General features: G+C 42.0%; 1 protein-coding gene across 1 annotated transcript in view; it reads right to left on the minus strand.

Moving 5' to 3' along the window:
• The window catches only part of pde8b (phosphodiesterase 8B), a 36,358-nt gene extending 32,380 nt beyond the window's left edge, over nucleotides 1–3,978 (minus strand). Inside the window, exon 1 of the mRNA XM_068573414.1 lies at nucleotides 3,527–3,978. Within this exon, the coding sequence (XP_068429515.1) occupies nucleotides 3,527–3,823 (297 nt within the window). The 5' untranslated portion in view covers nucleotides 3,824–3,978. The remainder of the gene's footprint in view (nucleotides 1–3,526) is intronic.
• Nucleotides 3,979–13,106: the final 9,128 nt, after the last annotated feature.

Below are 13,106 nucleotides of genomic sequence, written 5' to 3' on the forward strand. Positions count from 1 at the left end.
CCCAACTATTAATGCAACGTGATATTTATTGGGTGTTATTCCACTCAAACTGTTTGGCATGAATCTGGTTTAAATCCCCCTCCCCCCCAAAAAAACCCTGCAGCATCTGACTTCTAGTAATAAAAGTGCCATCGTCTCTGCTACTTTATTTCAAAACTAGCCTAAAGAAGAAGTAGAAAAAAAGAGCATGGAAACATGACTGTGCTTGATAAAAATCCGGACTATGCTCCAGTGAGATAACACGCATGTAAACACACATCTACAGGAACTTCTTCGCATGTAAACAGTCGTCCCAGTCCAACATTTAAACTATTTTCCACTTCACAGCCGGGGCGAAACATTCCTGCTTCCCCCTCCTCGTACATCCAAGACTCAGCGAGTCCACGCCATGCTGGCTGAAGCCAACGCTGAAACAAAAGCAAAACCGGCCACATCTTAATCATAATTACTCGCTGCTGAACCAGCTGGACTGCTGCATTACGGGTCCATCAGACCAGTAAGGCCGACTCTGGGAAAGCCATTTATAGTTGCTGGTTAAAAGCTTCTGCGCTGGCGCAAAAGAAAGCCTCTCGGCAGGTCAGGTGTGCCTTACATCAGGTCAAGGTTTGGCCCCGCCCACCTCCGGCTGGCCAGGATGTGGGAATGAGAGAGTGTTAAAAGCATTACAGCGTAACATACCACAACCGTGTACGAGGTAGGCTGCAAGGCCAAAAGCTTCTACGGTAGCGTTTATACATAGATACATGCATGCATATATACATACACACGCACACACACGCCATGAGTGTATCTACGGTGGTCTACGTGTGTGTGTAAACGGCTCATTCTAAAGTAAAGAAAACATAAAAGGTGATTTCAGAGGAAAGAAAACATACTTGTTTGTATTTATTCCATTTCTGGCAACACAGCCCCCTCAATGCTACACACTGGCCCTTTAAGAAACGCTTCATAACATTTAATTATCTTCATCTTTTATTTTTAAACTTCCATACAAACAGTGGAGTTCAAAACGAAAGCCTCAAAACTGCACGATTGCAACTCAAAAAGGACTTTTTAAGGTTGCATAGATCAATAATGTCAAGTGTTATGGGTTTTTAAGGTTAGCTTAAGGTTGAATTAACTCCAGAGAGAATGCAGCTTTAATACACGAAGCGTTGACTTCTATACAACCAGAGGACTATCTGTTACGATCCGATTCACGAACACTGCATCTCAAACTGAGTTATTAATTAACTGATGTTTCTTTTGGTCTGTTTTTCTGCTATTTGTTGCCACCAATTTCATCTTTTCGTTTGCAGAAAGGAACAAAAAAGCAGACGGAGACGATGAGTTTAGAACAACCGCGTTCTCTTTGATACGTTTGGTTCGCTTCTCATTCAAAAGCACAAAAGCTTTATTGTTCACTATACACTGAACTTCTGTACGTCTAAACTAGAAGTGGTTGTGATCACCTGACAAAAGCGCTGATTCACTCGCTCTCTCTCATGAGCTGGTGACTGTGTAAGAAGCCCAGAGGGAGAGTCTGTGCAGGCCAACCAGCATCAGGTCCCTCACGTGTGAATGTGCACACCGCTGCAGTACTGACCAGAGGGGTAAACACAGACACACACAGATACAGACACACACGATCCTGCAGGGAAAGGCAGATGGTTTTCAATAATAAATGGTGTCATTGATCCTCTCACAGTCCTCGGAAATAAAAGAAACAGCTGACAAACCCGCGCAACTCGCGTGCACGTGGAACCGTCGGACACAAGTAATGTCATTTATCGCCCACTGATGAAAGTATTGCTATATTTATACATCTCAATACTTTTTCTTCATTGCATACTCCCAATTTAATACCATTTGAGTGTGGAAGTCCTGCCTTAGACGGATAAACTCTGAGCCCAATTCCTTTGTTTTAGCTAAACATTGCCACTTGTAGAGCCTCTGTAGAGTTACACTGACAACATGACACAAAAGAAAATCCACAAATCTCCAACGGTACTAACTGTTTTTACACCAAATGTCCAAAAGCAGAGTTCACCCAATCAAAACAGGAAAGGTTATCGTCACATTCCCTTGTGGATCCAGGCCTGAGTGGGTTAATGCATCCTGAGGGGTCTGGTGACATGATCATCTGCTTCACTACTTAACAAATCACAGATTCATCCTCTGGGGCTCGATTATGAATATGAAGAAGTATCTGTTCACATGCTCCCTCATGAGAGGGATCCGTCAACAAGTGAAGAGGCGCACAAACAACATGACAAGACAAGTACACAACTCCAGCAGCTTGTGATCTTCACCCTGAGCTTCTGACTGGAGGAGAACTCCCCGCGTTAATGCGTCGCGCTCACTTTTCACTGTTTCGCAGCTTCATTAAGTGAAGAGCGACTCCCGTGTTAGCTGCATTTCTGTGTGTGGAAAACTCAAGGTTCACTTATTCGCTTTTTTTCTTGTCTTCATCCCTTGAGATGAATGTTCTGGGGTGGAAAAGCTAGCAAGCGCAGCCGCTCCATCCCACCATGAACTTATTTTGGTTCACTTTGTGGCGCTTATTGAGCACCACGTCTTCCTGTGAACAACGTTTCTTAGTCTTGCGAACCGTCGGCGTTGGAGCGGCGCGCTCGGCGAAAGAACACAAGCGGTCGAAACCACACGATGACCCTTTGACCCTTCGCTCAGGAACGGACCGAGTGGACGCACGTCTCCGCTCATCCGACAAGGAACTGTGCCATAAACAATAAATTATAATACATTTCGGGGTTCATTTCTCCAACATCACACCAGCACTTTACTGTCATGCCTTGTATTCATTAACACGATATAAACAGGTAATAAATGGTTTATTACACATTATAATGTGGTGGTGAGCAGATAAGTGTTTTATGTCCTCCAACATCAATAGAGACTGATGTATAAACATAACACATGTAAAAGGACTTTATTAAATGTTGATAAAGCCATTAACAACCCAAGGACAAGCTGAACTGTAACCACCTCTATCTCCTTGCAGGTTGCCAGGTTGTGGTGCAGTATCCACCTCCAGGACAGCGGAGGAGCCCGCATTTAGTTTAAGGTCATGTATTCATGAGCAACAGCTGTGGCGCTAAACAGGACTGAAGTTGACGTTTTCACCCCTCTGATGAGAAAAATAACAAAATCCTGCCAGAGTCCAACTGAACATGCATCCATATTGTGAAGTCAGGATCTAACGGCGGAGCATTTTTAGCAATAAAATACGAATTCCGCAAGCTGCATCTTTCATTTATGACAGGCACCTTTGGGCAGAAACATGCATCATGAGCACACGTGCTGTTACACATGTGATATCACCATGTGTGTGTCCCTAACGCAGCGCGAGAGGACACGGCATTGTAAATAAAGGCGGAGGCCTCCTCCTCCTCCTCCTCTCCGGTGACCAACAAACATACACACACACACACACACACCGACGGGCCTCTTCACGTGTGATTCCCCCACTCACGACTCCAGGTGATGCTGCTGTGACATAACCCCCTCCCCCCGTACACCGGTATACCTTGACGCCGGTGTGGCTGGTCTGCGTCTCGGCCTCGATGCGGACGTGCCCGCCGCCGCCGCCGCCGCCGCTGCTCTCCCGGCGGTCGCGGCACGAGTTGTTGCGCGAGTGGCGGCTCTGGTAGGTGATGACGGAGGGGATGGTCTCGGCCGCGTCGGTCTTCACGAAGAGCCCGTGCAGCGTGGCCGCGGTGCCCTGGGAGATGGTGGTGGTCTGGTGGGGGGAGTTGGATTCGTCCGAGTCCCGGCAGTAGATCACGCCGCTCTGAGAGACGTGGATGCTGGGAGCGCAGCCCATGCCTCAGCGACGCGCCTCCGGAGAGTCAGACCCCCCACCCCCCCACCCTCCGACAATAAAGCCCCGACGCTCGGGTACCACCGCCCGCACACAGGCTGCTGCCGCGTCACTCCGGGCATCGGCTGCGGGCTCGAGTCGCTCTCTCCTCCCGCACACCTCCGTTTGATTGCATCAAGGAAGAGGGGGTTGGGGTGCTTGGAGGGGGGGCTATCGCAGGATCTCGGCTGTCGATATCATATTCAGGAGAAAAAGAAGAAAAAAAGGTGGCTATAATCTAAAAGCTTGGCCTGAACCGCGCGCGCTATAGCGCGTCTATGAAATGAGCACAAAATAAATAAATAAATAAATCTAAGCGGACTGAACCACCTGGCTCCTCTTCATCACCTCTTGCTTCATATCCGGCTTTGTATCTCCACTCATCCTCGGCCTGTGGAGACTCCAACTGGCTTTATGAAATCTCCTCTTGTGTCTCTTACTTTAGTTATTCTGCCTGCAGATCATTGGCCACGGTCCATCCCTCTCTCTCTCCCTCCCTCTCTCTCTTCCCCTCTCTCTCCAGAGGGGTCGTTTAAATCCTTGCTATGCTGAATTATGATGCTATGAAAGAAGTAGTGGAGGCTTGCTGGAAAACCACTTCCCGTCTCCTCTTCTCGCTTATTTTAGATTCCTTGACACAGATTCAGGGGGATTATCTTTTTATTTATTTATTTTTCCGCTGAATTGGGCAACGAATGACTAAAAAAAAGCCTTTGACATCTGACCTTTAACCACACAGGAAGGTTGAGTCTTTTCCTCAGTTCATTCATCTATAAAATATGAGCAAATATCAAAAGAATATATATATATAAATATATATATATAAATATATAAATATATATATATAAATATATAAATATAAATATATAAATATATATATATATATATATATATATATATATATATATATATATAAGAAAATAGGGCAGATGTCATGTTTATATTTTGGACTAGCAATCGTTAGTGTGAGGAACTTGTAACTGGTCCTGGACCAGTCTCAGTTGATCCTCTATAGGCCTCCATCAGAAAGCAAGACCATCAGAGAGGAGACGGTCTGGTTCTATGAAGTTCTTCTTGAAGCTCGTCTTCGGGGCCACCGGGTCGGATTCTGGTGAAACCAGATGACGTCGCGCAGGTTTACCAGAAACTCCTTAAGCTCAGACTCCAGTAGAGACCAGTCCACCATGGACTAGACCCAGAACCAGTAGAGACCAGTCACTAGACCCAGAACTCCACCTGCAGCCTTGGACCTGCCAGTTAAAGCTCCAGAGAGGAAGAGAGCTCTTCCTCTTCCTCCTCGACACCACTGGAAGGAAGGGAGGCAACAGCAGAACCAGAACCAGGACTAAGAGGGACAGACCGCCGACCCTGCTGCAGTAAAGAGAGAGGTTTTCTAAAGGGACCCTGGTGCTCAGAGACCACTTTAGTCCACATGGACTGCATGAATCCACATGAAATGAAAGCTCCTTGTTATTTATTCAACGATGAGCCATCACTGAGCGAAATGGACTTATAGTTACACATAATACAAACAAAACGTCACTTATTGAATTAAGTGACTCTTTGCAGTAAATAAGGAAATGATTCGTAAAAATAAAAAAGAGCAAACAAGCTGTTTTCAGGTTCTCAAAATGTGAGGATTTTCTGATTTTGCATTTAATAATTTGTAGTTTTGGTCCAACAAAACAAGCAATCAAGACAAGGCTTCGGTCTCTTGGAGATCATAAAAGATCATCAGATAATTAAACTAATAACTGATCAGTTTCTCTCACTGTCAATGTGGACAAACATAAAAGTAACAAGTTATTAATTATTACGATAATCTTTGTTTAAATAAAACCTCCAAACGGATAAGCCGTTTGGAGGTTTTACAAACGGCTTATCCGCAAATTAAATGCCGACATCGAGCTCTTGTTGAATGAGGAAAGGGGAAAAATGATATTCATCGTAAAAAATAAAAAAATAAATGCTAATATCAACGTTTGTTCCACTGCAAACGCGTCACATGACGACATGGATGTGGACTCTGCAGCGCTGTGCAGCTTAACGGTGCGTTTTAGCATCTTTCAGCTCTTTGTTTTGGTTCTTAGCTTCAGCGCTCACATGAACCCTCAGTTCACCTCTTGCTCTGCAGCAGCAGCACACACACATGCACACACACCTGCACACACACATGCACACACTCTCTGGTGAACATATGCTGCATTTAGCAGCTGAATGGTCAGATATTGTTCTCAGGAGGTGCAGGAGACTAAAAACAGCTAAAAGAGAGATACTACTGGACTTACATTCATCAGGTGACATAAACATGACTTCAAATGAAGGCCAGAGTTACTGAAGTGTCAATAAAAGCAGAGGCTGTAACATATAATAATGCAGGTTTAATTAAGTCGTCTAATCCACCATTAAATATGCATGAATGTTAGTACATTGTGTCTCCATTTCCATTAGTGGAACATTATCATTAGAATTTTGAGATACTTCAGTATTTTCATTTTACGCTACAACATAAAATATTGTACTTTTTACGTCACATTTACTTACTTTTCAGACTCAGGTTATCAATACTAAATATAATTATAAAGCGGTTCTTTTCAGTTCATCTGTCAGGACGTTATATATTAAATTACACAGGTTTTAGTAAACGATTGTTCTGCCCTGAAGAGAAATATGACCAGAGTCCACGTTTGGATTCAGAACACCTTCTTTCAAAATGTAGATTAGATTTAAAGTTAGAGCCAGAAAAGTTCACACAGCAGCGAGAAAACCAAGTACTTCAATACAACGCCGGGATACTTCACTAGTTACCTTACAAATAAGGATTTTACATACAGAACATATAGTTTGCTTTAGTAAGATTAACACCAAAAGCATGTTAAATAATAAAAATAGATCCACCTCTTGTAGCTTCAACACTAAACAGATGTACTCCAAAAATAAGGTGTGTATATATATAGATATATATATATATCTATATATATATATCTATATCTATATATATATATATATATATGTATATCTATATATATATATATAGATATACATATATATATACATATATATATCTATATATCTATATATATATATATATATATACATCTATATACATATATATATATATATATATATATACATATATATATATACATATATATATATATATACATATATATATATAGTGCAACATTTTTCTACAGTGAGCACTTTTCTTTGTGATACTTCAAGTACAGCTAATGGTATTTCTGTATATTTGTACTTGAGGAACATGATCGATGCAGTTTTTTAAACTTACTTGGGTTTACTGCTACTTCTACAAAGTAAAGAATCAGTATGAACTACTGTCTGTGTGGTAATTATATGTACAATAGATCTCCTTTCGTGTACTTGTACTGTTGAATGATCTCCTGTAGAGTTTGCAGACGGCCCCCTGGTGGTGGGCCTCACACATGACCACCACCTCATCAAAACCAGTATAATCTACTGGTTTTGATGCATATCCTCATACAAGTCACCAGCTCCAACATGCAGAGGGTACAACATTACAGCAAGCAACTATACACACAATAAACATCCATAACTACGCAACAAGCTATATTAACTCAACCTTAATAATAAGAGTTGCACATAATAGCTCCCACCATTACCAGCACACGGACATGCTTAAATAAACAACTTTTTTTCTGGAGTTATATAAAACTTTTGAGTTTGTTGTAAAGCAAATATGTTTTTTAGCAATTGTGGATTTACTTATTTTCCATCTCATGCACTAACTCCACTTTCCCACATTTTAAATACATATAATTTGGCTCATTATTGAGCAACAACTTACAGGCCAGAAGTGTTTCAGTGGTTTGTATATTCTCAAGGACAAGCATTATAAAAGATAAAGTTAGTTTGTTTCCCCCTAACAGGAAGAACGAAGCAGTGTTGTGTGTTTACTGCAGAGCTCCTACCTTCCGTGGTCCATTGGGGAATAAAGCACTTTCCTCTGATGACAGTCCACTCATGTCTTAAAGCCACAAAGTTGTGTCCTCCAGTAAGAACACACACAAAAAGAAGTGAAATCTAAATAATGAGGAATATAAACCGTTGGCTCTGAACTGGGACGGATGGCCGTGCTGGTTGTGCTGGTTGAGCTGCGGAGACACACGCGCTGTCCCTCAGGTACCGAGCGGCGGACACTTGAGTTGGACGTCGGCCTCCAACTTCAAGAGCTCCTCGGGGTCCGCCGCCCCGCGCGGCCGGTGTCCGCGCGGTCCTAGTGTCCTCATGTCCGGCAACAACACGACGAGTATTCAGGGTGGTATTCTTTAATACAAATACTACAAACCAAGTAGGCCTACTTTATCGACAAACTGCATAATAATAAACTAATAATAAATATATTTACATTTTAATCAGGGTTGGGAAGATTATTAAAAACAGCTTATTGTTACTTTAAAGATTTTAGATTTTTTTAAATTCATATTTCTTTAAAGTAAAGTAAAAAGCATGACACATACTTAAGTTAAATATAAGAAGGCATGAGTCCAAGTGGACCAACTAAACAGCAAACCACTTTTTATAAATCTTAATTTATACTGTGTAGGAGTTATTATCAGTAATGTTTTGACATTTTCATCAGGGTTGGAGGGACTACAACAGCATATATTCTTACTTTAAAGGGTACAATTAGGACACTTTGGCCCAAAACACTTGTATACAAATTAAAATGTACTCAGAGTACTCTTTAAAGGGAAACATTGTAGCCTAGCCATATGATTATGACTTAGGTAGTAAAGAGCACATTTAGGCTACACACAAAAAAGTGCATTAACATTCCCACACAAAGGTTACACATCACAGCAGTCAAATGTACAAACCCCACTAAATGTTAATTAGTTACACATGGCACTTTGCACAGTATTAATGAAACGCGTGCAACCACATCAGTTAGCTAAACAGTAAAGAGTGACGCTGTTGTAGGTGTCGATGACTCACCTGTCTCATTTAGCCCCAAAGCAAAGGTCTAGTACAACCAGTCCCCTCGGCCTCTCTGTCCCAGTACAGCCAGTCCCCTCGGCCTCTCTGTCCCAGTACAGCCAGTCCCCTCGGCCTCTCTGTCCCAGTACAGCCAGTCCTCAAGCAGCAGAACGGCCTCGCTGGAGGGAAATGTTTACAGGAGGATGCACCATGCTAGCATTTAGCATTGCAGCCACACACACACACACACGCACACGCGCGCGCGCGCGCGCGCACACACACACACACACACACACACACACACACACACACACACACACACACGCACGCACACACACACACACACACACACACACACACACACACACACACGCACACACACAGCACGCACCTGTTGGTCACGTGGGTCAACTTCGTGGGGGTGTGTTTGATTTATGTCACGGTGTGTGCTCCGCCGGGTGGAGCGGTCACTAATGATGCATCACTTAAAAAAATGACTTAATTATATGGAGGCCGATTTCCGCCACAAAAAAAGTTATAATTATGGAAAAAAAATTATAATTATGGCGACGAAAAGTATATATATATATAAAAAAAGTATGTAACTTTTTTTTTCTTTGTCGACTTTTTTTTTTTGGTCGACTTTTTTCTCATACCTTTTTTGTTATTGTCATAATTATGATTTTTTTGTCAGACTTTTTTTTGTCATAATTTAGATTTTTTGGCATGTGAAGAGCACAAGCAGCGCATGCACACTTTGTATCTCAGATTTTTGACTTTTTTTGTTGTTGTTTTGGTCGACTTTTATTTTTGTCAAACTTTTTTTTGTCAACTTTTTTTTTTCGTTGACTTTTTTTTGTCATACTTTTTTGTCATACTATTTTTGTTGTTGTCATAATTATGAATATATTGTTTTTGTTGTCAATTTTTTTTGTTGAATTCTTTTTTTTGGTCATACATACTTACCAGCAGAGAATGTGATGACCTGATGCGGCACTGAGTGCATAGTTTGGTCTCAGGGCCCCTTGAGGTTCACCAACAGCGAAGCCTGTGGGAGGAATGTGCACAATATTCATGCCGGTGGGAATGACAATGAGGTTATGAACATGCAGGCAGGGAGCCTGAGACATGTCATGTGCATGATGTGCAGCATCACCTGTTCATGCACATTTTCCTGGAAGGAGGAGTTTAAGAAATGTGGATGGTGGCCGAGCCAATCATATCAACAACATTATTATATTATTGTACAATATTATACTATTCTGTTTTTGTCACCAACAAATAGATGTACAATTATTTTTTCAGATTGTCAATGTCGGACCCGCGCCCCTCTCGCTGTGAGGTGACAGTGCTATAGCCACAGTTTATCTGTATTATGTTTATTTATTCTTATGCATCTCTCACCTCGTCAAATTCCTTGTATGAGCAACGTACTTAGCAAATAAACGATTCAGATTGTGATGCAATGAAAGGACATTTTCCATGAGATGTGCAAGGCCCCTCAACAAAAAATATATGTGCACCCCTAATTATTTATTTATAACAAAAGACAAGGCATTACAATGTCAGATAGTGTCTGTGTTTGTATTTAATGTGTCAGATTTGTTCAATCTGAAGCTTTAAGTCTAACAGATCAACAATATGTGAATGCTTATGAGCTCCAAGAAGAGGAACCTCCTCAGCTGACCAGCAGAGGGCAGCAGAGGTACAGTAGATACGTTTTGATCTTCATCATTCACTTCTTCATCTATATCAGCTTAAACGGTTGAAGAAGAGGAGGATACTGAAGCGAGTGAAAAACACATCAAAGGGACAACAAATTAGGATCGGCTTAATAAAAAAATTAATAGATCCATGACGTGTAAAATAAAAATAATACATGTGTGTAACAACAGTGTTGACTCTAAAAGGAGATGCAAAGAAAACAAACTGATAAAAAGAAAGAAAACATTATCTTCTGAGTTACAGTCAAAAAACGGATGAATTGAATGCTTCGTGTTCTTTCTTGTGTGCTGGGATCAGATGTATAAATGTGAAAAATAGGCCTTTCTTGGAAGACACATGAAAGCTGGAGATGAATGAGCTCTCATCCTGTTTACCAGGAAGCCGGATTTCAGTCTCTTCTGCTCAACGTGCAAGAATGTGTATTACCCTGTTATGACATAAGCAGGCCTTTGTTTCCCCAAATCTGAATTACGCATGGCTCAACTGAAGCCTTCTTACACACACACACACACACACACACACACACACACACACACACACACACACACACACACACACACACACACACACACACACACGACAGGCTGCTTATGTTACACTTTGATGCAGAGAGGAGGCTTTCACACTTGAAGTGTTTGTCCGTATATATTCATCTGCGCACACGCACACACACACACACACACACACACACACACACACACACACACACACACACACACACACACTCACACACACATGAGGTTGCCATGTTGTCACACACCTTTCTCCAGCATGTGCATTCATTTCAGTTTTCATATACCGGCTTTTACTTTTGAGAAAATGTCAAAAATATTTACAAACAAAATTAACAAATGAATAAACAACAGCTGTAGAATTGGGAAATAAGAGTGACATCACATTTGACTGCAGCATTTCTTTGCAGTTTTCTTTCTTTCTGTATATGCATTGATTTCTTCTTATTCTCCTATAAATGACATGTGATGCATGAAATAAAACCTTAAGTTTGTGTGTGTTTTTTTCTTCCAGACATCCTGAACATAGATCCAATAACCTTTTTCTCATCCACCTGAACAGCTGGACGTCCGGACCAAGATATTCCTCTCACGATACGATCAAACCCGGGCGTGTCCGCCGCCGTCCCTTCCTCTCACGCCCCACGATCAATAAGCAGAGGGGGTGCAGGCTCTCGCGTGATAAGAAATGCAATTTTCTCAGTATACTGAAAACATGGAAACAGCTGAAATGTTTTCTCTTCTTCACGAGAGATGTACGTTTTCATTAATGTGTGATTTCTGCTGAACGTGAGGGCTGTTTATCAGATACAAGGCCCACAGCGCTGGGCTCGTGTCCAGAGTCCGTGTTAGCATGTGTGCTATCCGTCGTCTGCGTTTATCTGGTGCAATTTTTACTAAACTTTTTCGGCAGTAACGCATTGATGTCTAAAAAAAAAGTTATAGGACAGTTTTTTAGATGCATTTATTAGGTTTCAGGCTTTCTGACTGACCTTTTATGGAAAGAGGTCAAGGTCGCAGAGGTCAAGGTCACACTGAGAGCTGGAGCTGTGTCATGGTGTGAGGTCTCCAGCTGCTATAGGTGATAAATTAATATTATTTGAATGGTTCACTTTACTTTTGGCAGCACGGCCATACACAAGGTCCAGACTGAAATATCTCAACAACTATTTAATGGATTACATTTGGTTGAAATGAACTGTCTGAGACGCTTCAAAGAGGCTCCTGTTGTCAGAGAATCGATGCTGAAATAAACACACATGTGACAGACCCCAAAAAAAGGAAAGCTGGCTCATTGAGGATGCAGCAGATAAGTGGCACTCGTGCTATCTGCAGACTTTTTGTGTCCAAAGAGCTGCAACTCATGCAGATGTGAATACACCCTCCTCCCCACCCCCCACCCCCGCCGCCAATGGTGAGAAGCATATTTTGAGAGAAGTCATTTGCTTAAGTGGACGTTATGTCAGAGTCCGCTCCACTAAAGGATAACGTACATCACTACAGAGAGGACACACGGTGGGCAGCATCTGATTTGACGCTTCCTGCTTTCTGCCGTTCAACCAGAGCTCTCAGGGCCAAATGAAACGCCGCCGAATCCCCTCGAGTGCAGATCCACCCACCAGCCAACCAGCCAAATAAAACTCCCTACGCACGCCGCAGAAAATAGTTTTAATTAGCGCTCAAACTGAGAACTTGAAATAGCTCAATTTAGTCGACGTCATGTGAGTCTGTGAGTGAAGGAACACACGTCGCTTGTGTTTGAACCTAACGGAGGAATCAGGGCACCATTGTGTTATTTTATTCGACCTTTATGAGGAGATCATCCATGTGAGGAAGTAAAGGACGACATGTGAGACACGCCTTGAATATAAATAAACTACTAAAGCTGCCACATTTCACCTGTAACGGTGTGGTTTCTCCATCCTGACGTATGAAGCCGGTGAATCATCACATGCCTGCAGGAGTCTGGTTGCTTTATTTGAGCATGTATTTAGTATTTTTCCAAGGGAAATGGCAGTAACTTCACGATCGACTCCAACCTGTAAGAA

The sequence above is a fragment of the Clinocottus analis genome, unplaced genomic scaffold (assembly GCF_023055335.1).
Source record: "Clinocottus analis isolate CAN_PGR_092001 unplaced genomic scaffold, fCliAna1.0.p SCAF_13, whole genome shotgun sequence".
Taxonomy (NCBI): domain Eukaryota; kingdom Metazoa; phylum Chordata; class Actinopteri; order Perciformes; family Cottidae; genus Clinocottus; species Clinocottus analis.